The 23,361-nt window shown below is 49.7% G+C and overlaps 1 protein-coding gene across 1 annotated transcript in view; it reads right to left on the bottom strand.

Annotated features, from left to right (window-relative positions):
- The window catches only part of LOC147663182 (glycosyltransferase 1 domain-containing protein 1-like), a gene marked incomplete at its 3' end in the record, with an annotated part of 305,663 nt that overhangs the window by 218,132 nt on the left and 64,170 nt on the right, over nucleotides 1–23,361 (bottom strand). Inside the window, exon 3 of the mRNA XM_086950611.1 lies at nucleotides 9,147–9,252. Within this exon, the coding sequence (XP_086806737.1) occupies nucleotides 9,147–9,252 (106 nt within the window). The remainder of the gene's footprint in view (nucleotides 1–9,146; nucleotides 9,253–23,361) is intronic.

The raw sequence follows: 23,361 nt of genomic DNA, 5'->3' as shown, positions 1-23,361 counted from the left end.
TGGTGGTACCCGAGCGCTTCAGGAACTTCCTACTGGGTCTGGCTCATGACGTGCCTCTCGCAGGACATCTGGGGCAAGACAAGACCTATTACAGGCTTGTCACCCACTTCTACTGGCCCCAGATGAAGAAGCACGTCGCTGCCTTTTGTAAGTCTTGCCAAACTTGTCAGGCCAGTGGCAAGAGCGGAGGGAAGCGCGTAGCACCCCTCCAACCCTTTCCTGTGGTGAGCACCCCTTTTGAGAGGGTGGGCATTGACATCGTGGGGCCCCTGGACCCCAAGACAGCCTTAGGCAACAGGTTTATCCTGGCGTTGGTGGACCATGCCACCCGATACCCTAAAGCAGTCCCTCTCAGGACAGTCACAGCCCCTGTGGTGGGCCGTGCCTTAATTGGGATCTTTTCCCGTGTGGGATTCCCCAGAGAGGTGGTTTCTGACAGGGGTACAAACTTCATCTCTAGGTACATGAAGTCTCTGTGGGAGGTGTGTGGAGTGACATACAAGTTTACCACACCTTACCATCCTCAAGGAAATGGGTTGGTTGAAAGATTCAACCGCACCCTGAAGGGCATGATTATGGGCCTAGAGGAGCCCATGAGGCGGAAGTGGGACGTCTTGTTACCATGCCTGTTATTTGCATACAGGGAGGTGCCTCAGAAATCCTTAGGGTTCAGCCCCTTTGAGTTGCTGTATGGCCACCCTGTCAGAGGACCTCTCACTCTGGTGAAGGAGGGGTGGGAGAAATCCCATGGGAAAACCCCTCAGGATGTGTTCAGCTATGTGCTGGCCATCCGCAATCAGACCAAGCGCTTCAGGAAGCTCGCTCAAGAGAACCTGGAGGCTAGCCAGGAGGAAATGAAGAGATGGTATGATCAGAACACCTCTCTTGTGGAGTTCCAACCTGGGCAGAAAGTGTGGGTGATGGAGCCAGTGGAGCCTTGTGCGCTCCGTGACAAGTGGTCTGGGCCTTATGAGGCGGTGGAGCGCAAGAGCGAGGTTACCTACTTGGTTAACCTGAAGACTCCCAGGCAGCCCCTGAGAGTGTTGCATGTAAATCGCCTCAAACCCCACTTTGAGAGGTCAGCAGTGACTTTGCTCATGGCTACAGATGCAGGAGGGGAGGAGGATAGTGATCCTCTCCCTGACCTCCTGGCAACCAAGGAGCAAGATGGGTCAGTTGATGGGGTGATACTCTCACCCACCCTGACCCCAGAGCAGCAACAGGACTGTCGCCAAGTCTTGGGTCAGTTCGCCCCCCTGTTTTCCCTGACCCCAGGTGTCACTGACTGGTGTGTCCACGATGTGGACACTGGTGACAACCTGCCTGTGAAACAGAAGTTTTACAGAGTGGCTGACAAGGTCAGGGCTAGCATCAAAGAAGAGGTTTCTAAGATGTTAGCACTAGGGGTCATTGAGCCCTCCAGCAGCCCCTGGGCTAGCCCAGTGGTCTTAGTGCCTAAGAAAGCTGCTACCCCTGGTGGCCCCCAGGAACTCCGTTTCTGCGTGGACTACCGTGGGCTCAATGCGGTCACCAAGACTGACGCGCACCCCATCCCCAGAGCTGATGAGCTGGTGGATCGGTTGGGAGCTGCCCGGTACCTGAGCACCTTTGATTTGACTTCAGGTTACTGGCAGTTTGCCTTAACTGAGGGGGCCAAGGAAAGATCAGCATTTTCAACACCAGAGGGGCACTTCCAGTTTCGTGTCATGCCCTTTGGGTTGAAAAATGCCCCTGCCACATTCCAGAGACTGGTCAACCAGGTATTAGCAGGGCTGGAGGAATTCAGCGCAGCATACCTGTATGACATTGCTGTGTTCAGCTCCACTTGGGAGGAACACTTGCAACACCTCTGCGCAGTGTTGAAGGCTCTGCAGAAGGCAGGCCTCACTATCAAGGCCAGTAAGTGCCAGATAGGGCAGGGATCTGTGGTGTACTTGGGACACCAGGTGGGGAGCGGCCAGGTGGCGCCCCTACAGGCAAAGATTGATACCATTCTGGCTTGGGAACCCCCCAAGACCCAGACTGAGGTGAGAGCCTTTTTAGGTCTCACCGGGTATTACAGACGGTTTGTCAAAGGTTATGGCCCCATTGTAGCCCCTTTGACAGAGCTGACATCTAGAAATCAGCCCAGGAAAGTGAATTGGACTGAGGCCTGTCAAACTGCTTTTGACACCCTCAAAACTGCCATGTGCACAACACCGGTGCTTAAGGCACCTGACTTTTCAAGTGAGTTCATTGTGCAAACTGACGCTTCAGAGCAAGGCGTGGGAGCAGTACTCTCACAGATCAATGAGGAGGGTGAAGACCAACCGGTGGCTTTCATTAGTAGGAGGCTACTCCCCAGGGAACAGAGATGGAGTGCAATCGAAAGGGAAGCTTTCGCTGTGGTCTGGGCTCTGAAGAAGCTGAGGCCCTACCTGTTTGGGACTCACTTCCGTGTTCAGACCGACCACAGGCCCCTCAGATGGTTAATGCATATGAGGGGTGAGAATCCCAAACTGTTGAGGTGGTCCATTTCCCTACAGGGGATGGACTTCACGGTGGAGCACCGCCCTGGTACAGAACACGCCAATGCTGATGGTCTGTCCAGATTCTTCCGCCTTAGTGATGAGGACTCCCAAGAGGTTGGGTAGTTCTCCCCACTATCAGCTGGAGGGGACACGTGTTAGACCTGACATCCTTGGCGTGGTTTTTCCCCCATCTTTTTGCCTCTGACTCATGTATTTTTGATGCTGTGCTGGATTTCGTTTTTGCTGGTTTAGATGCTTTGGACCCTCTGCCACTGCTGATCAGTGTCAGAGGGTAAGTGCTCCCTCTGTAAATTGTCATATTGATTGGGTATACCTGATTGGCATATTTGTGTCACCATGAAGTCCCTAGTAAAGTGCACTGTGTGTGCCAGGGCTGGTGATGACAGATGCTACTAGTGGGCCTGCAGCGCAGATTGCGCCACCCACATGAGTAGCCCTAAAATGATGTCTCAGGCCTGCCAGCGCAGGGCCTGTGTGCAGTCAGTGGACTGCCATGTCCGCCTGGCCAGTGTCCCCACTGGCTGGGCCTAACCCTTCCCTGTCTGTGCACACCAGTCACCCCTATGGAAGGCTCAAGGTACCCCCCTGGGCAGTGTGCAGTGCATGGATAAGGTAGAGCATGTACTAGTGCAGGTAACATGCTCCGGTCGTGAGCAGCAGCCATTTTGTGTGCTCACTGCTGTAAGGCTATCTTGCTCCATAGAGTAACATGGGGGAGGCTGGTCCCATTGGATCCCAGCCTATCTTCCCATAGGAACAAGATGGGACATAAGTGAAAGATATCCCTGAACTCAGAATTTAATAACACATCTTTTAGTAAAGGTTGTTTTTAAATTCTGTGTTTGAGAATGGCACTTTTAGAAAGTGGCTGTTCTCTTGTCTAAACCTTTCTGTGTGCCTGGGACTGTTTGTGGATTGACTGTCTGGGTTGAGGATGACAGGGTCTGCAGAGCCCCAGGGGGTTATCTGAGCCAGCCCCGTGGATGAAAGGCAGCATCTGCTGCCAGGGAAGTGGGAGGAGATAGCACCTGATAGTGAAGGGCTGTGCCTGCCTAACCACAAAGCTGGCTCCACCTCCTGCTGGGCGACTGTCACCTCTGTCCCTGGGACAGGGAGGAAGAAGGAAACCAGAAACACCCCAGACCCCCCGAACTGGTTTGGACTGGGCTCAGGGCCCCCTTTGCACAAAGACTTCAAAAGACTTCAAAGGATTTCAAAGCCTTTTTGGGGTACAAGAGAAGGACCCCTGACTACAGAAAATCAGATTCTACAATCAAGAGGAACCTCTGCCAGAAGAAAAACTGCTGAAGGAGCTGATGGAAGATTGCCTTGCTGTGTGCTTTAAGGGCTGACCTATCCTGCTATCCAACTGAAGGAGAGGAGAAGAAAGGGACTTTGCTGTGAGCTGTGACCCTACCTGCTTGAAACTGCTAAGACTTTGCTGTGTGCTGTGTCTGCAACCTGAATCTCCAAGGGCCTGAGAAGAGCTGGCTCCCTGTCTGCAACCCAGGAACATAAAGGTTGCCCAAAGGACCACGAGATTCTGCTGCGCCCCCTGAAGCTGCTGTGCAGTGCAGAGATCGTGAAACACTGCGTGGGGCTGTGTAGCGCACTGGCTGCTCTCTAATCTGAGTGAGGGCGCCGCGCTGAACCAGCCTGCCGTGTGGCCGAGATCGACGTGTTTATCGACACGTAGGGAGCGAAGATCTGAAGCTTGTGGGCCTCTCCAGCGTAAGGAGCGCTGAAAAATAATTGCTGGCCGTGTCACCGTCGCAGTCCGGGGTCAGTAACCCCCCTGGAAGTGCCCCGCATCTCTCCGGCGTTTGCGTGTTGAAGAACGAGCCCGCCGCGCTCTGATTGGGTAAGGGAGCCGAGCCCCCTCACCAGAGTCGCGACGGGATTGGTCCTTGCAGCGGAGCGTCATCCGCGGCCGCGCTGCCATTGGTTGGCGGCCTCGCGCTCAGAGGGGCTCGTCTGCAACGCCGCGACGGGATTGGCTGCCTCGACTGAAGCTGCCGAGGAGCCGAGAGATCACCGGGATCACCGCCGGGCCCGGGGAAGACTGACCTGACCTCGCCGAGGGATCTACGGAGTGTTCCAGCCCCCGGCCTGCCGTCTCTGCTCCCCGCTGCTCTCTGAAGGACCGAGAGCGGGCGGAGAGCGTCCTGAGACCGGCCGGGCTGGAGCGCGAGTAAGCGTTCACCCGCGAGGTGCGCCTAGGGGCCTGTCGCGATACCGATCACGGGGAAGGGAGTCCCCCTCCCCCCAGCTTCCGGGTGAGACGCGCTTGAAGCGCTTAGGGTCCCTGACGCCAGGGGCTCAGTGTGGCATATTTTCTAACGCTGGCATTGTTTGGGACTGCTCATTTTGAGAGCGTTTTAATCACAAAATCATAGGCATATCTTTTTGCCGACTAAAGAGACTAGAGACATTTGGTTCAAGAACTTCCTGAAATTAAGAAACACCAATTAAGATTAAGTGCATCATTGCTATACTGAAGTGATTATCGTGCAACTGCTTTATTTACATTGCTGCAACCAGATAAAAGTTATATATATTTTTATAAAATATACTTACCTGTGTGGTCTCAGTTTGTGGTGGATTGGGGATTATTGTTGTGTTGAGTGCAAATATTATACACATTGCCTTGGGGATAAGCCTGCCTGCTCGCGCCAAGCTACCTAGAGGGAGAGCGGAGGTTATCTACTGTGTGTATTCCTTCACCCTGACTAGAAGCAAGGGTCCCTACTTGGTCTAAGGTACTTACCTCTGCCAACTAGAGACCCCCAGATCTAACACTAATGTTGCACAAAAGGGTTCATTTGGGTAGAAATCAATTCTGATTATTAAAGAGAACCCCCAACCATGGTATTACGTTTTAAATTCTGAGTTTGTGTTTCTCCAGATCAATCACTATTAAGCTGTACTGCCTACTAGTATGGTTGTCATGTGACTCCTACATTTCATATACAGTGATTTACACACGTATGATTGATTGTCTCTGTGTAATATGTGCGATGTAAGTGCTCCGACACCGTACACTGGTATTAGTGGTGCCGTAAATTTTGTGATACTTTATTATTTTGACATTTTTACACATGCGAACAGTCTCTGCAAAGATGTTTCCTTATTAGAACCAGTGGAACACACTACTGCAGCAGTGAGAAATGCGACCAGTCAACCTTTGCAAAAAGGCCTTCCACTTCACAGCAGCACAAGTCAAATTTTTAGTAACTTTTGATCCGTTTGAGCTCGAAGCAATTCATGTTTGAAGTGCTCTTGTGGAAAAAGGGAGAAGTGCTGATGACAGAAACTGCACAGCTCGGAGAGAAATGGCTTGTGATTCCACTTTTAAGTATATTTAGGGCATTCTGTGATTGGAATGTGTGGTGATGTCTTCTTTAAGAGAGAACTTTCTGATGTATGTGTGACATCATGAAAGATTCCTTTGCAAGCAGTTGAAGCTGAGGGTCACTGATAGCTGTATCACAATAAATAAACTCTTCAACTTCATTGGATTTTAAGTGTGATTACTACACTTTTTATGGCGACGAGGACAATTGGACCACTGCGCAGGGGGCGGTGTATGCAGTGACCTTCACCCCTGGATGTTAGAAAGTAAGATTATTGAACCAATAGAAGCTTCAGAGTGGCTCGCCCCCATCGTCGTTGCCCCCAAGGAAGGTAACAAGATTTGTTTGTGCATCGATCTTCGAGATCTAAACAAAAATATCTGGGTGGATCGGCAACCTCTGCCCAATATTGGGGAAATGTTGAGTGGAATGAGTGGTGGTAAAATTTTTTCTGTTTTAGATATGTCGGCTGCCTATCACCAAATAAACTTGCATCCAGAGTCGAGGGCTTTAACATCCTTCGTTACTCCGCTGGGCGCCTTCAGATATTGTCGCATGCCTTTTGGCTTAGCTTCTGCTTCTGCAGTTTTCCAAAGGATTATGCACAATATTTTTAAAGGGATGGATAAGATCCTCTGTTTTCAAGACGACATTCTAAGGTGGGCGAATCTTATGAAGAACATGATGAGCTTTTAAACGAAGTGTTAAAAAGGATTGATGAATATGGCATGACCATAAAGAAAGAAAAGTGTCAATTGAGGAAAGAACAAGTAAACTATTTAGGACATGAAATATCTGGTAAGGGGATTAAACCAAAGAATAGTATAGTAAAAGCTATTGTTGAGGCTCAGAGACCCGTTGACAAGGATTTGTTAAAATCATTTCTAGGATTGGCAGAGTACTGCTCAAAATTTGTCTCTAATTTTTCTGATTTGGTTGAGCCGATGAGGGCGTTGTTAAAAAATGGTGTGGAATTTGAGTGGAATCAGGCATGTGAAGAAGCGTTTAAGAAGGTCAAACATTCTTTGATTTGTGCGCCTGTGTTGAGTCATTTTGATATTCATAGAAAAACTGTATTGACGACGGATGCTAGTAATGTAGGTCTGGGTGCCATTTTGACACAGTATGTTGATGGAGAGGAAAAAATAATTGGATATGCATCACGTCGTCTACAAGGTGCGGAAAAATCTTATTCAACAATAGAAAAAGAAGCATTAGGATGTTGTTGGGCCATGCACCATTTTAAGTTCTATCTTTGGGGCTTACCTTTCATGCTTAGAACAGATCATAAGCCACTATTGTATATCTTTAAAGGTGGTAAAGGTCTAGAAGGGAACGTGACTCCTAGAATTTCTAGATGGCTTTTATCGATCATGGATATGAACTTTTCAATTGATTTTGTGAGAGGAAAAAAAAATATTGTGGCAGATTGTTTGTCTCGTATGCCAATTGTGGAAGAGGATAAAATTTCATCCTTGGTTGAGGTAGAAAAGGATGTTATATCGGATTTATCTGAAGATGGATTGGCTCTGAGAAGTGAGGATTGGAGTGAAGCTTTGGAAGGTGATGTGTTGTATGAAAATTTAAAATGTGCTATATCAGATGGATGGAGAAATATGTCAGATTTGGATGAAGATCTGAAACAATATGTTAAGGTGAAGGATCAGTTAAGTATCCACTCTGGGAAGGTTTTAAGATGCAATAGGATTGTACCGCCAAAGGTGTTGAGAGCAAGATTAATTAGACTGGTGCACGAGGGTCATCTTGGCAGGAGTATGTGTAAGAGAAGGTTGAGGCAAAGTTTCTGGTGGCCAGAAATGGACAAAGAGGTAGAAATGATGATTAAAGACTGTTATGCTTGTAGTAACAGTGACAAATGCAGAGTTATACGTGAACCACCCTTGGGGTGTGTGAAGATTCCTGACCGTCCATGGGAGAAGTTAGCATTAGATTTTTTGGGTCCTGTGGAGAAATTGGGTACTAGGAACAGGTTCTTGATGGTTTTAGTGGATTACCATAGTAAGTGGTTCACTATAAAACCGGTTGAGAATATCACAGCAACAAAGGTAATTGAATTTTTAAAGGAAGTATTCATGGAAGAAGGGATTCCTAGAACATTGGTTAGTGACAATGGAGTGCAATTAGTGTCTAGCATGATGTAAAGATTTCTGGAAAATTTTGGGATTGAGCATGTTCAAGTAGCATTGTTCAGACCACAAGCTAACGGCCTTGTTGAAAGGGTCAATAGGATTATAATGGACAATATCCAATTATCATTAGCAAACGGTTTGGCTTGGAGAGAAGAATTAAACAAGATGATGTGGGCTCATCGGGTAACTTCTCATTCTGTTACGGGAATTTCTCCTTTCATTGCATTGAAAGGAAGAGAACCAGCCACTAAAGAATCACCTGTTTGGTTAAGAAAGAAGGATCAGATTTGGGTGGATCGTGAATGTATGGCAGAAAGAATGAAAGATTCTCATGCTAGGAACAAGGAAAGTTATGATCAAAGGAAAGGAGTAAAAGTTGTGGGTATAGAGAATGGTGATTGGGTTGTTGTGAGGAAGGCTGGTTTTGTCAAAAAAGGAGAAAGTAAATATTCCCAACCTCGGAAAGTGATTAAGGTCATGGGATCTGTTGCAAAATTAGATAATGGAAAAATCTGGAGTTTGGGAAGTATGTGTAAAATCAATCCTCATTTTCCTGAAATACTAACTTGAACAGCTGCAGAATTACATTCCTCATCTGTTTAATTAATTTGTATGTAATCTTGATATGAAATTGTATATATTGTTAAGTTCCTTCTATAGTAACATCTTATTATTATTTTAGGAGGTTGTGTTGCTTATTTATATTTTGTTATGAGGGGGAGATGTGTGGTGATGTCTTCTTTAAGAGAGAACTTTCTGATGTATGTGTGACATCATGAAAGATTCCTTTGCAAGCAGTTGAAGCTGAGGGTCACTGATAGCTGTATCACAATAAATAAACTCTTCAACTTCATTGGATTTTAAGTGTGATTACTACAGAAACATATCCCACTTTGTGAATGTATTTTAATGTCACTAACTCATTTTAAACCTTAAATAAACATGTGTATCCATTGGTTAAATTAAATAACGTAATAAGCTGTAACCGGTTGGTGAAATGAGAAACAAATACTAAAAATTGGGATATTTGCTCTTTCTGCCACACTCCGCTAAGAGCGCCCGGCACCACACTCACAAGCACACACATGAAGAGAGACACAGACCTCCCTTACCTGGCCTCCTCCAGCACGGCCCCCATCACCGGGGACTTCTCCTCATTTTTAATATCTTCATTAATGTCGGTTCCACCAAACACGGCTCCAAAAGGGATCCCAGAACCTAGGTCAAGAAATCAGATCACACCAGCGTCACCTTCAGTCATGGATCTGGGCAGGTCTAATCTGTGACTGGAAGTGGGAACTAAAAGAAGACTATCAACAAAGCGACAAAACTCAGGGAGCTTCTGACACTCAGGAGAGGTGGGGGTCTAGGGACTGGAATCACCCACGTGCCCCTAGAGAGAGGCTCGAGGCGGTGGGGGTGTCCAATGCAACCTGCTGGGAAGAAACACGTGAAAGACACCTAACGAAGTGCAAGGCTGAGAACATGAATGCAGCAGAAAACAATGTGTAAAGAGAAAGTGGAGAGAGAGACAGAGGAGCAGAGAAGGAGAGAGAGAGAGTAGAGGGGAGAGAGAAGGAGAGAGAGAGAGGAGAAGAGAAAGAGAGGGAGAGAGAGAAGGAGAAGAGAAAGAGAAAGAGGGGAGAGAGAGACAGTAGAGGGGAGAAAGAGAACGAAAAAGAGAGGAGAGAGAGAAAGAAAAAGAGATAGAGAGAGACAGAAGAGGGAAGCGAGAGTCAGAGAGGAGAGAGAAAGAGATAGAAAGAGAAGTGAAGGAGAGAGGCGGTAGGGGAGAGAGAAAGAAAAAGAGAGAGAGAGGCAGAAGAGGGGGAGAGAGAGAGAGAAAGAGAGTAAAGAGGAGATAGGAGAGGGAGAGAGAGAAAGAAAACGAGAGTGAAAAAATAGAGAGAGACAGAAGAGGGGAGAGAGAAACAGAGAGAAAGAAGGAAAAAGAAAGCGTAGAGGAGAGAGAGAAGGGAGAAGAGAATGAGAGAGAGAGCGAGAGAGAGAGAGAGAGAGAGAGAGAGAGAGAGAGAGAGAGAGACAAGAGAATGAGAGAGAGAGAAGATCGGAGAGAGAGAGTGAGAGAGCGAGGAGGAGAGAGAGGCAGAGAAATAGAGAGGAAAGAGTGAGAGATAGAGGGGGAGAGAGAAGGGAAAAGAAGGAAAGAGAGAGAGATGAGAAGGGGAAAGACAGTGGCATAGAGAAAGAGACAGAAAGAGAGAGGCAGAGAGAGAGAGAGTGAGTGAAAGAGAGAGAGAGTAGAGCGCAAGAAAGAGAGAGGAGAGCGAGGAGAGAGAGAGCGAGAACGAGGAGGAGAGAGAGAGAGAGAGAGAGAGAGAGCGAGGAGAGAGAGAGAGAATGTGCCCAAACTGGCCACAAGTTGAATCCCAGCAGAGAAGGCTCAGCTTTCAATACTTATTAAACCGGATTGGATATAAATAGGTCAGTCCATTGGTTGTATAAACTAAGTGGACTACTACAGAGGTCAGCCACTGATGTCACCTGGAGAGAAGAGAAGGAAACATGTCTTTATTCAGATCTAAAAGTCAAGAAGCTTCCTGTACTGAAAGGAAACTGGGTGTATGGTGCTGACATTCCTGGCTCTGAAGGGTATATGCCCCAACTTCCTCAACCAACATCAGTTGCATCCTTCCCTCAGAATCCACATCTGATTTGATTACATCCATGACTCAATGAAAGTATCACCCCAGACTAATAGAACAGCCGAAAGGGGCAACAGTAATAGACTAGTGCTCCAATAACAATGGGTTTAACTGCTACTTAACAGGACAAAATGCTAATTTATAGTGCTTTGACAGATGGCATGAAAAAGACTGCGAAGCAGAACTACACCTGTATCCTGCATGTAGCACTTAGTGAACGACCATCGTACGGGCAGCACTCGAAACGCAAACACACACGCTTTGACAACGTCTTCGCAGTACGTAAGCTTCTTAAGCCACAAACTGAGGCAAAACATGAAAAAACAGCTAAAAGCAAATACGGAAAAGAACCCAGGTCTTCAACTAGTAAGATGGCCACCTCACCATCATCACAGGAGTAGAGTCAACATACAACTTATGAGCCACTAGTCACCCTCCTTGCGGGCAGCGACAAATTCAAGCACCTTTAAATGACGTTTGAACATTAGGTTATTCTGTAAAGCTTGAGATAAATTGTGACACCAGGCCCGGTTCTAGCGTGTGGACAAGGTAGGCCAGGCCCACCCAAACATGAACCTGGCCCACCCAAATATGAGCCCTGGAAGTGATGACACGAAGGCCAGTAGTAAACGGCCACTTTCATTTAAAACGTTTCTCTGAATGTTGTTTTTCTTCCTGTTCTGGGAGTTGATTGATTGGGCCTGGGCTCTCGCCCACAAGCACCCCCATTCACGCATCTCCTTTTAGAAAGGTGGGCTGTGTCCCCACCCACTCTTGCAGGTACAATATGGCCATGGCGAAGGGGACAAATCCTCTCTTTGGCACCGGGTAACCTTAACCGTTCTGCTGTCTGGATATTTCCTTTTCTATTCCATGATGGAGAAAAAAAAGTTAGTTTCTCCGGATTCACCTTTCCTGGCCCTGCAGCTGCTTATCAGATGGAGCTGTTACAAAGAACTGAGCAGGTGAGAGAATGTCTGGCTATTTGCCCATCTTTTTAAATTCATCCGGGAAGGCCCAGCAAAACACATACTTCCTGTATGCTTAATTTAAACAGTGTTTATCAGTATCAAGGCGGCTCTGCCAGGGATGTAAGACCACAATAAAAATGTCCAGATAACTGGCGATTAATGATCCTGATAATCCTTGGTCTGTTGGTAGTTTTGAAATGCAGATAAACTGTATTTTATGTGGATAGCTCGGTGGGTTACTGCCTTTGTCACGGAGATGCTTTGATTACTTGCAGTTCAGAAGTTACAATCCTATCACAGGACAGTGACCTATGAACTGTCAGCAAAGAGCTGCACAGTGCACACAAACCTGAATGATATAGTTAGAACTTTGCTTTTTTGTGTGTTGTAATATAGTCAGAACTTCCCCAGTCTTTCATTATTCTAATGTTGCTAAAAAGAGTTTGTTTGGGCAGATATACATTTTTATCAGTAAAGCCAACCCCTAACCACCGGGGTAGGCTTTAAATCCTGAGTTTGTGCTTCTCCAGGCCAAACCCTCTTAAAGTATACTGCCCACCAGTATGGATGACGTGATTCCTACACCTTGTAATCCTCATTGGCTTATGTGTCATTCCCTGTAGACTGATTTACATACTTGTATGATTCATTGTCTCTGTATAATGCGTAAGTCATGTAAAGCACTGTGACACCGTACACTGATATGAGTAGCGCTGTACAACAAATGAAATGCATATGAGAGAGGGGCTACGGAGAGATGAGGGGTGCAGGTTGAGGGTGGTAGTGAGAGAGTCCGAGAAGGAGGTCAATAGGGGGGGCTACAGAGAGATGAGGGGCACTGGAGGAGGGTGGCAGTGAGGGAATCCGAGGACGTCAATAGGGGGGACTACTGCGAGATGAGGGGCACTGGAGGAGGGTGGCAGTGAGGGAATCCGAGGAGGAGGTCAATAGGGGGGGGGGACTACGGAGAGATGAGGGGTGCTGGTGGAGGGTGGCAGTGAGGAAATCCGAGGAGGAGGTCAATAGGGGGGGGGGGGACTACGGAGAGATGAGGGGCGCTGGTGGAGGGTGGCAGTGAGGGAATCCGAGGAGGAGGTCAATAGGGGGGGGGGGACTACGGAGAGATGAGGGGCACTGGAGGAGGGTGGCAGTTAGGGAATCCGAGGAGGAGGTCAATAGGAGGGGGGGGGACTACGGAGAGATGAGGGGCACTGGTGGAGGGTGGCAGTGAGGGAATCCGAGGACGTCAATAGGGGGGACTACTGCGAGATGAGGGGCACTGGAGGAGGGTGGCAGTGAGGGAATCCGAGGAGGAGGTCAATAGGGGGGGGACTACGGAGAGATGAGGGGTGCTGGTGGAGGGTGGCAGTGAGGAAATCCGAGGAGGAGGTCAATAGGGGGGGAGGGGACTACGGAGAGATGAGGGGCGCTGGTGGAGGGTGGCAGTGAGGGAATCCGAGGAGGAGGTCAATAGGGGGGGGGACTACGGAGAGATGAGGGGCACTGAAGGAGGGTGGCAGTGAGGGAATCCGAGGAGGAGGTCAATAGGGGGGGGGGGGGAGTATGGAGAGATGAGGGGCACTGGAGGAGGGTGGAAGTGTGGGAGTCCGAGGAGGAGGTCAATAAGGGAGACTACGGAGATATGAGGGGCGCTGATGGAGGGTGGAAGTGAGGGAATCCGAGGAGGAGGTCATGAGAGAGAGCCTGAGAAGGGTCACTTTCCTGATACCCCCAATTCAGAAACCTCCTCTTCCCATCATAAGGACATTACATGGAGAAAAAAAACACTTTTTGAGAGTGATAACATTTAGAAAGAGATTTGGAAAGAAAAGAGTGCGTTTTACTGGGCCCTTGTACGGCTAAGGAGAGATAAAGGAGGGCCCTGAAGCAGGCCTGGCTAGACATATAAGTGACAAATCGGGCCCGCAGTGGCCCACCCGAATGCATCCTTGGCTTACTCGAATAAAAGTTCCTGGAGCCGGGCCTGCGTGACACACGAATGACGGACGTCTGCGCATCTGACAACCACAACCGCTCTAGGTTTACACAATATCAAAGGGCTTCTTAATGCACCTCGCCAGAAAAGGGCGCGTCACATATCTAATCGCCTCTCCTGTGCAATGCTTAGAGCTGTAGTCAGTGGATTCAAATGTGTAGTAAAGTCACCTGTACACAATGCTGGGCCCCTCACCTGTTTTCCTGTAGGATGAAACTGATTTCTAATAGAAACTATTCAACAATTCCTGGAATGAAAATGGTTTCTAGTCCAGAACCAACTGAAGAAGGTGGATCTGTGAACAGGAGTCAAGTAACTAAAACAGTAACTCTCCCGACACTGTACGCGCTGACTTACAGTTCAAACCTATCCATACAAGGCCATCATTCCACTAAACCAACATATCTACACCACTTGAAGTCATCAGACGGAGGAGCTCTAATGTCTTCCAAAATGAAGGCACTGCAAGAAGGACGAAAGATAAGGGATCCCTTAGATCTAGATAACACTCTACGCCATCTTCAATCACAATATGGTGCCCCCCAGGGATATACTCATAGATACGAGCCTCGAGTTTCCATGATAAACAACTCTACTTCAACGTCTCCTCTGCTTTGGACACCCAACACCTCAAACGCTGTCTGCACATCAACCAAACCTGGATGTCCAGTATCTACCTGAAGCTGAAACCAACGGGGTGGAATTCCTGTTATTCGGCGAGGACAATAAGCAAGAAACACTGAAAACCTGTCTCAGTGGCACGAACATTGGCAACTTTGAACCCCAGCTTTCGAGTGTCAGTGGATAACAACCTCACCATCAGAGAACACATTGGCAAAAACAATTGGTAGCCTGGTACCAGCTTCCGGACTGCAACTTAAGAACTACTGTTCAAGCTCTCGTCCTATCGCATCTGGATGCTGGTAACGTCCTACTCCACGTCCTTCCAGACTCCACTCTGGCACCCCTTAAGAGCAATGTCACACACAAAAAGGGGGCCTAGAGGAGGTTTAAGGACCTGCGTGGGCACACTCCCACTCGTAAAATCTAACACACAACGAGCCCACAGGTCCAGGGTGCAGGTCTGATAAGTATGTAGACTACATAAACCATACACCAAAACACCAAAAACAGGGGCGAGGAAGGGGAATAACCCTTTTTAAGGACGGTTCCCCTCACACACCAGAGGTGTCATGCTTCATCATAGGGGTGCCTCCTCGCGTCAAGAGCCTAGTCTTGGTGCGGGCTAAAATCCCCTCTCTATGAGGGAGGAGCTCAGGGATGTTTTCAGCACATAGGTTGTCCTAAAACCCTATGTGAACGTGGTGTATGAATAAGTGTGATGTGCAGTGCTGAGGTGCATGTGAACGTGTTAAAACGGCCTACAGAGCTAGCTATCAACAACTTTATTCAGCTACCCTGTGACAGGATTTAAAATAATACGCTGAGTAATGAGGCTGTAGACAGAGAAAGCTACATGAACAAAATCAGATCAACATGTAGTGACCTCTCACAGTATGATGGCCTCCGTCAGGATCAGAAAAAACAGCTACTGCAAAAAGTGTGTGCAAACAAAAATTAGAAGAAAATTATTATGGAACGACGGAATAACATCCTGCCGGTCGGACGTATGCCTCTTAAGACCACACTCTGCTTGAGCGGTTGGTTGGCTCATTTCACCCCATAATTAGATTCACAAGATCATTGGGTGCACTGGGAGGGGAGCTGGTGCACTGGGAGGGGTGTGGGGGCACTGGGAGGGGGAGACTGCACTGGGAAAGGGTTGCTGCACTGGGAGAGGAGCGGGTAAACTGGGAGGGGAGCGGGTGCACTGGGAGGGGAGCGGGTGCACTGGGAGGGGAGCGGGTGCACTGGGAGGGGAGCGGGTGCACTGGGAGGGGAGCGGGTGCACTGGGAGGGGAGCAGGTGCACTGGGAGGGGAGCGGGTGCACTGGGAGGGGAGCGGGTGCACTGGGAGGGGAGCAAGTGCACTGGGAGGGTAGCGGGTGCAATGGGAGAGGTGTGGATGGACTGGGAGTGGTGCGGGTGCACTGGGAGGGGAGCGGGTGCACTGGGAGGGCAGCGGGTGCACTGGGAGGGGAGCGGGTGCACTGGGAGGGTAGCGGGTGCAATGGAAGGGGTGTGGATGCACTGGGAGTGGTGCAGGTGCACTGGGAGGGCAGCGGGTGCACTGGGAGGGGAGCGGGTGCACTGGAAGGGTAGCGGGTGCAATGGGAGGGGTATGGATGCACTGGGAGTGGTGCGGGTGCACAGGGAGGGGAGCGGGGTGCTATGAGATTAATGCACTTGGGTACAGAGGGTGCACAGCAGGTAAGTAGGAGCCGTGGGAGGGAGCAGATGCACTGGCAGTGGTTTAAGCGTGAGTACGAGCAGCAGGAGGGGCAGAGCCACTGGAAGACGAGGGTGCACTGGAAGGGTGCATTAGGAAAGGAGAGGAAGCATTTAGATGCACTGGGGGAGTGATGCATAGGTAGCAGTGTAATGCACACATTTCTGTATTGCTATTTGCAACATTCAACATGCAAATAGAGAGGGAAGGTGAGGCCATCGCATGTCCTCCCTAAACTTAACATTACAACACAAGTTAAACACAAGTTAAAGAAGGACTTTTCCTCCTAATTGGGAAATTGGGAATTGAAGTCCAATCCCTATTTGGACATCACAAGAATCTGTCAGATCAAGTGGGAAAACCGCTCTGTTGGAAGATGAAGCCTCACACACAGTGTGTGTCAGGCTTCATCATCAGCAACCTCTCCCCACCCTTGTAGGACAGAGCCACCAGGGCAGACTCGACCTCCTGATAGACTCAAACAAAGGGGAGCGTTCTACGATTAAGTTCAAATGGGCCAATGGTGGGATCCAGATAAGTTAAAAATACCTTGGGGTACCCAGGTACCTTTAATATTGGGGACCGCGGATACCTCTAAAAACATCAATGAGAGATTAAGTGAGAGCAATGGCTCAAATCATCCGCCTAAGCCAACATGTTTCGGCCCCTATAGGTAGGTCGTGGGCATTCATCGGGCCAAGGATGCCTGGTGGATGGCCTAAAACCAAAGAGCCCAGGAGGTGGGGCGGTGTTTGCAGGTTTGGGTCATTGGCCCCAGGATTAAAGGTGAGATACCTGGGACCACAGTTTTGAGAAGGTAACTGAGGTTTTATAAAGCACTGGCCAGACCCGAAGGTATCGGAGCGCTTTACAACAGTCGTCGTTCGAGAGTCATACAGTCTAGCAGAAAGTATATAAATAGGCTACTATGGCTTTGAAAATTCCACGTGATGTACAGTATTGATGCACGACGGTCAGGTAGTCTACAGGTTGTGTGCATGTTAGCATGCATCGAGTCTCCTTTGTTAATTTGCATCAGGTCTCCATTTGGGGAGGTGTGGTAGCAGCCAGGCTCGTGGAAGTGGCGGGCGTAGAAGAATTAATGCCCTAATAGCAGAATGCAGCTGTGTATTGGCTTGTGAGCTTCGGCGGCAGCTATCGGCTCAGGAGCGCATGATTGAGGAAGAGGTCTTTGAGCGGTCTCTTGAATTTTACAAAGGAGGAGATCGTCCTGATATGGACTGGAATGGAGTTCCAGATTTTATGAGCATTTCCAGCAAAGGACCGTGTTGCGTTTTTTTGTTTGTGTGTTTTCAAAGGAATGAGGACTAGAGTGTTGGTGCTCTTGAGGTTCCTTGCCTGGCCGGCCTTCTTGAGTTTGGAGGCCAGGTATTCAGGTTTCCCTGAGTGCAGGGCTTTGTGCGTAAGGCAGGTGGTTCTGAAGCTGGCCCGCATTTCGACAGGGAGACATTTTATTTCTCTGAGCGCGGGTGAGATGTGTTCGAATTTCTTAACTCCAGTGATCATTCTAGCTGCTGCGTTGAGAGTTGTTCTGAGAGGAGCTAAGTGGGATTTTGCTGTCCCAGTAAGGGTTGCGTTCCCGTAATTGAGCCTGGACAGCACTAGCGATTGAATCGCTTGTTTGAGGTCTCTCTGCGGAATTAAGGGTTTTATTTTGTTGAGTAGTTTCATGTTGAGGAAGGCATTTTTTGCAGAGTTCTTGATATGTTTTGCCATGTCGAGTCTTGGGTCAAGGGTGATTCCCAGCGATTTTACCGAGTTAGCCAGGGTGAGATTTCCGTTGAGAGCATCAATCGCTTTTAGCCATTCTAAGATGTGGGGGTTCTCATCTTTGTTGGAAATAAGGAGGATTCCTGTTTTGTCTTGGTTGAGTTTTAGATGATTTATAGTTAGCCAGTGTTGGACTTCTCTTAAGAGTGTCGTTGAGTCTCTGGATGTCGGCAATGGAGGAGGTTTCGAGATAGATCTGAATGTCGTCTGCATATAGGTGGAAGGGGATATTGGCTTTTTTTAGTATGTTGGTGGGGGTTCCATGTAGATGTTGAAGAGTTGGGGTGAAAGTACAGATCCTTGGGGGACACCCCAGCTGACGGGGTATAAGTCAGGGCCGGACTGGCCATAGCGGGCACTGGGCGTTTCCCCGGTGGGCCGCTAGGGTGCGGGACAATTTTGGGCCCCTGGTGGCCGATTTTGTTACAGGGCCATTTTCGCAGCAAAGCTCGGCCGAAACCGGCCCTGGCAAACAGCTCGGCCACTCCCAGGGGGGCCGGACGAGCACTTTGCCAGGGCCAGTTTTGGTTCCCAGTCCGGCCCTGGTGTAAGTCAGAAGTGAGGTTTTGAATTCGTATTCTTTGGGTATTCATTGTTACTAAGATTAAAAAGACGAGACACGGCTTTCCACAAGTTACTGCAAAGTGTAAACGTGAGGCTGGAAGGAAGCCCTTTTGAAAGTTCCCTGTGGGTCTTTGAAAGGGGCTTCAAAGCTGTAGCAAGAGGCAGTGGTACTCCTTTCAACCTCTGCTCACTAAGTCAGAGAAGCGCATGCGCTGCCAGAGACTGAGATCTTTAATAAAGTTTATAATATACATCACGGCGGGAGTGATAGTCAGTGCTGTGACTCACACGAGGCCCAATGCTAAGAGTTCATGCGCGGGGACCTGTGCGCCTACCTGCCGTGTCACAGGGCTTCGCAGCGCTGTGCGCCCTGGTAATAACGCAGACAGCGAGCAGCCGTGAGAGGGATCGCTTTTAATATCTGCAGGACGATAAAGCGAACACAGAGCAGACTTTTAATACCTGGAAAACCCGGCTGCACATAAACTACGCTCGCAGATGAAACACGGGGCGGTGCGAGGCAGTGACGCGGCTATCGGCAGACACCACAGAAAGGTCTCAGCAAAGGGTCCTCCGATGCGGAGGGGGAGTTAGACCCTTGGGAATAACAAGGGTCTCACACCCAGCGCAGGGCAAAGGACTCACAGCGGCCAACACGCTGCCCTTTGTGAAGACCACACACTGTTATCCAGATGTTTAACTCTTTCCTGGCCGTCCAGGCACTGAAGAGAAGGGAGTGCTCTATTATCCGCTGTAACCAGTAAAACTGATAAGAGCTGACTGCGGCACGCGCACCCCAGCATATTACTAGGCCCCGCAATCTTCAGGCACACGGGTCAGCAGCTGTGACACCACGCACCAGCGGCACAGGGTGTCTTTATAACAACATGCATGGGTTTGAGTAGGATTCACATTACTTAGTACCCTCCGAGGAGAGTCCAGTCCCACATCCCTACAGAGGGCGAGTCCAGGGGCACAGAGAGAGAGTCCAGGGGCACAGAGAGAGAGTCCAGGGGCACAGAGGGCGAGTCCAGCACTACAGAGGGTGAGTCCAGTCCCACAGCCCTACAGAGGGCGAGTCCAGGGGCAAAGAGGGCGAGTCCAGGGGCAAAGAGGGTGAGTCCAGGGGCACAGAGGGTGAGTCCAGGGGCACAGAGGGTGAGACCAGGGGCACAGAGGGTGAGACCAGGGGCACAGAGGGTGAGGGATATATGACGGTACGACACATGCTTTTACAACGCGTCCCTTACAACGCAAGTCGTTACCACGACTTGCGTTGGGGGCACGGATTGAGAATAATATAATTTACTATTCTAACACCAGTCCCCGTGGACACTAGGGAAGGTGTTGGGATAGTAAATATACTATTCTTAATCCTCTAGCGCCCTCCAGCGCAAGTTGTGGTTACGACTTGCGTTGTAACGGACGCGTCGTAAAAGCACTACGGAGTAACATCCGCGTCGTAAAGGATATTCCCCGAGCGTGAGTCCAGGGGCACAGAGGGTGAGTCCAGGGGCACAGAGGGAGAGTCCAGGGGCACAGAGGGTGAGTCCAGGGGCACAGAAGGTGAGTCCAGTCCCACAGCCCTACAGAAGGCGAGTCCAGGGGTACAGAGAGACGCGCTATTCCAGCTTCCTCAGGCAGGACGACAGAACTGCAAAGATGACGTCCAGGGGCAGAGACGTTTTAAGACTTGTGCAAAGTGGGCAATTGCCCAGGGCCCCACATTTAAAGCACCCGTCATTAGGAAGGGGCGTTCACTTTTTAATAGTGACCCCAATTGCCACATATGACTGTTTTGCAACCTGTTAAGCACCAGTTTCTGGAGGACCTGACACATGCTCTTCAGAGCATCGGCCATGATTCTTGCCCACCAGGTTCTGGAGCACCTGTCACGTGTTCTTCAGAGCATCAGGCGTGATTCTGGAGGACCAGATTCTGGAGCACCTGTCACGTGCTCTTCAGAACATCCGCCGTGATTCTTGCGCACCAGGTTCTGGAGGACCTGTCACGTGCTCTTCAGAGCATCGGTCGTGATTCTTGCGCACCAGGTTCTGGAGCACCTGTCACGTGCTCTTCAGAGCATAGGTTGTGATTTTTGCGCAACAGGTTCTGGAGCACCTGTCACATGCTCTTCAGAGCATCGGCCGTGATTCTCGCGCACCAGGTTCTGGAGCACCTGTCCCGTGCTCTTCAGCGCATCGGCTGTGATTCTTGATCACCAGGTTCTGGAGCACCTGTCACGCGCTCTTCAGAGCATCGGCCGTGATTCTGACGCACCAGGTTCTGGAGCACCTGTCACGCGCTCTTTAGAGCATCAGCTGTAATTCTTGCGCACCAGTTTCTGGAGGACCTGTCACAGGCTCTTCAGAGCATCGGCCGTGATTCTTGCGCACCAGGTTCTGGATTACCTGTCACGTGCTCTTCAGAACAACAGCCATGATTCTTGCGCACCAGGTTCTCGAGGACCTGCCAGGTGCTCTTCAGAGCATCAGCCGTGATTCTTGCGCACCAAGTTCTGGAGCACCTGTCACATGCTCTTCAGAGCATCGGCCATGATTCTTGCACACCAGGTCTGCAGCACCTGTCACATGCTCTTCAGAGCATCAGCCGTGATTCTGGCGCACCAGGTCCTGGAGCACCTGTTACGTGCTCTTCAGAGCATCGGCCGTGATTCTTGCGCACCAGGTTCTGGAGGACCTGTCAAGTGCTCTTCAGAGCACCGGCTGTGATTCTTGCGATGGACAAAACAATTTCAAATGAGGGTCCAAGGGCAAGTTGTCTCCCGGCAGTCGTCCGAACTGGGCCCAGACAGTTCGGACGACTGCCGGGAGACACCGACGGAGAGAGCGGTGCTCCTTATACCTGAGCTGTAGCCAGGTGGGGTGAAGCGCCTCAACCACCACAAATGGTACGTGGTTGAGCACATGACATGGATACTTCAGGTGATATCTTTTATCAATTTTTCACGAAAAGCAGTAGTCTATAAACAACGGGTCCTGAAGAAAGCATGAAACCTTTTTTCTATATATGCAGAAACATGTTGACGACTACTGACTGCGGATATTATTTCAAATCCGCATTTGCACTTGTCTTTTAGCTTTGGGGGACTGGGAGATACTAATAAATTACTTGCTTCTACCCAGTTCATCTAATTTTACTACCCTTCACTATTCACTTTTCTCACCTTACACTGCATTTTTCAGTTGCCATATAAACACTTGTAAATTCATATAATACTTCCCTCCAACATTCTTCTCATTTACAATCGGTCACGGTAACATCTGACCGGCCGTTTTGTTTTGTCTCCTGGGCTAGGAAAACCCAAATGATGCAAAAGAGGGCAGTACAGTGTGGCTTCTGATGGGAATTTTTCCATACGCCCTTGAGTCTTCACTCGGCTATTATCACACTAAGGTCTGGATGGTGTGTTCCCACTGGTGTTATCTGTATGGTATTAGTTTTGTTGTCCATGGTGAATGACTCATTTGATGTTTGACTCCTAGGTACTAGTTAGTGTATTGTGATTCTTGCGAACCAGGTTCTGGAGCACCTGTCATGTGCTCTTCAGAGCATCGGCCGAGATTCCTGCGCACCAAGATCTGCAGCACCTGTTGCGTGCTCTTCAGAGCATCGGCCATGATTCTTGTGCACCAGGTCTGGAGCACCTGTCACGTGCTCTTCAGAACATCAGCCGTGAGTCTTTAGCACCAAGATCTGCAGCACCTGTTGCGTGCTCTTCAGAGCATCGGCCATGATTCTTGTGCACCAGGTCTGGAGCACCTGTCACGTGCTCTTCAGAACATCAGCCGGGAGTCTTGCGCACCAGGTTCTGGAGGACCTGTCACAGGCTCTTCAGAGCATCGTCCGTGATTCTTGCGCACCAGGTTCTGGATTACCTGTCACGTGCTCTTCAGAGCATCGGCTGTGATTCTTGCGCATCAGGTTCTAGAGGACCTGCCAGGCGCTCTTCAGAGCATCGGCCGTGATTCTTGCGTACCAGGTTCTGGAGGACCTGTCAAGTGCTCTTCAGAACATCAGCCGTGATTCTTGCGCACCCGGTTCTGGAGCACCTGTCACGTGCTCTTCAGAGCATCGGCCATGATTCTTGCGCACCAGGTTCTGGAGCACCCGTCACGTGCTCTTCAGAGCATCGGCCATGATTCTTGCGCACCAGGATCTGCAGCACCTGTCACGTGCTCTTCAGAGCATCGGCGAGGATTCTTGTGCACCAGGTCTGGAGCACCTGTCACGTGTTCTTCAGAACATAAGCCGTGATTCTTGCGCACCAGGTTCTGGAGGACCAGCCACAGGCTCTTCCGAGCATCGGCCGTGATTCTTGCGCACCAGGTTCTGGAGGACCTGTCACAGGCTCTTCAGAGCATCGGCTGTGATTCTTGCGCACCAGGCTCTGGAGGACCTGTCGAGCGCTCTTCAGAGCATGGGTCGTGATTCTTGCGCACCAGGTTCTGGAGGACTTGCCAGGCGCTCTTCAGAGCATCAGCCGTTATTCTTGCGCACCAGGTTCTGGAGCACCTGTCACATGCTCTTCAGAACATCAGCTTTGATTCTTGCGCACCAGGTTCTGGAGGACCTGCCAGGAGCTCTTCAGAGCATCGTCCGTGATTCTTGCGCACCAGGTTCTCTAGCACCTGTCACAGGCTCTTCAGACCATCAGCCGTAATTCTTGCCCACCAGGTTCTGGAGCACCTGTCACGTGCTCTTCAGAACATCAGCTGTGATTCTTGCGCACCAGGTTCCTGAGGACCTGTCACAGGCTCTTCGAGCATCGGCTGTGATTCTTACGCGCCAGGTTCTGGAGGACCTGTCTCGAGCTCTTCAGAGCATCGGCTGTGATTCTTGCGAACTAGGTTCTGGAGCACATGTCACATGCTCTTCAGAGCATCGGCCGTGATTCTTGCACACCAGGATCTGCAGCACCTGTCACCTGCTCTTCAGAGCATCGGCCACGATTCTTGTGCACCAGGT

This window comes from Lissotriton vulgaris, unplaced genomic scaffold, assembly GCF_964263255.1.
Source record: "Lissotriton vulgaris unplaced genomic scaffold, aLisVul1.2 SCAFFOLD_976, whole genome shotgun sequence".
NCBI classification, from domain to species: Eukaryota; Metazoa; Chordata; class Amphibia; order Caudata; family Salamandridae; genus Lissotriton; species Lissotriton vulgaris.
Note: the sequence above shows the minus strand (reverse complement) of the source record. Positions and strands in the feature narration are given on the sequence as shown.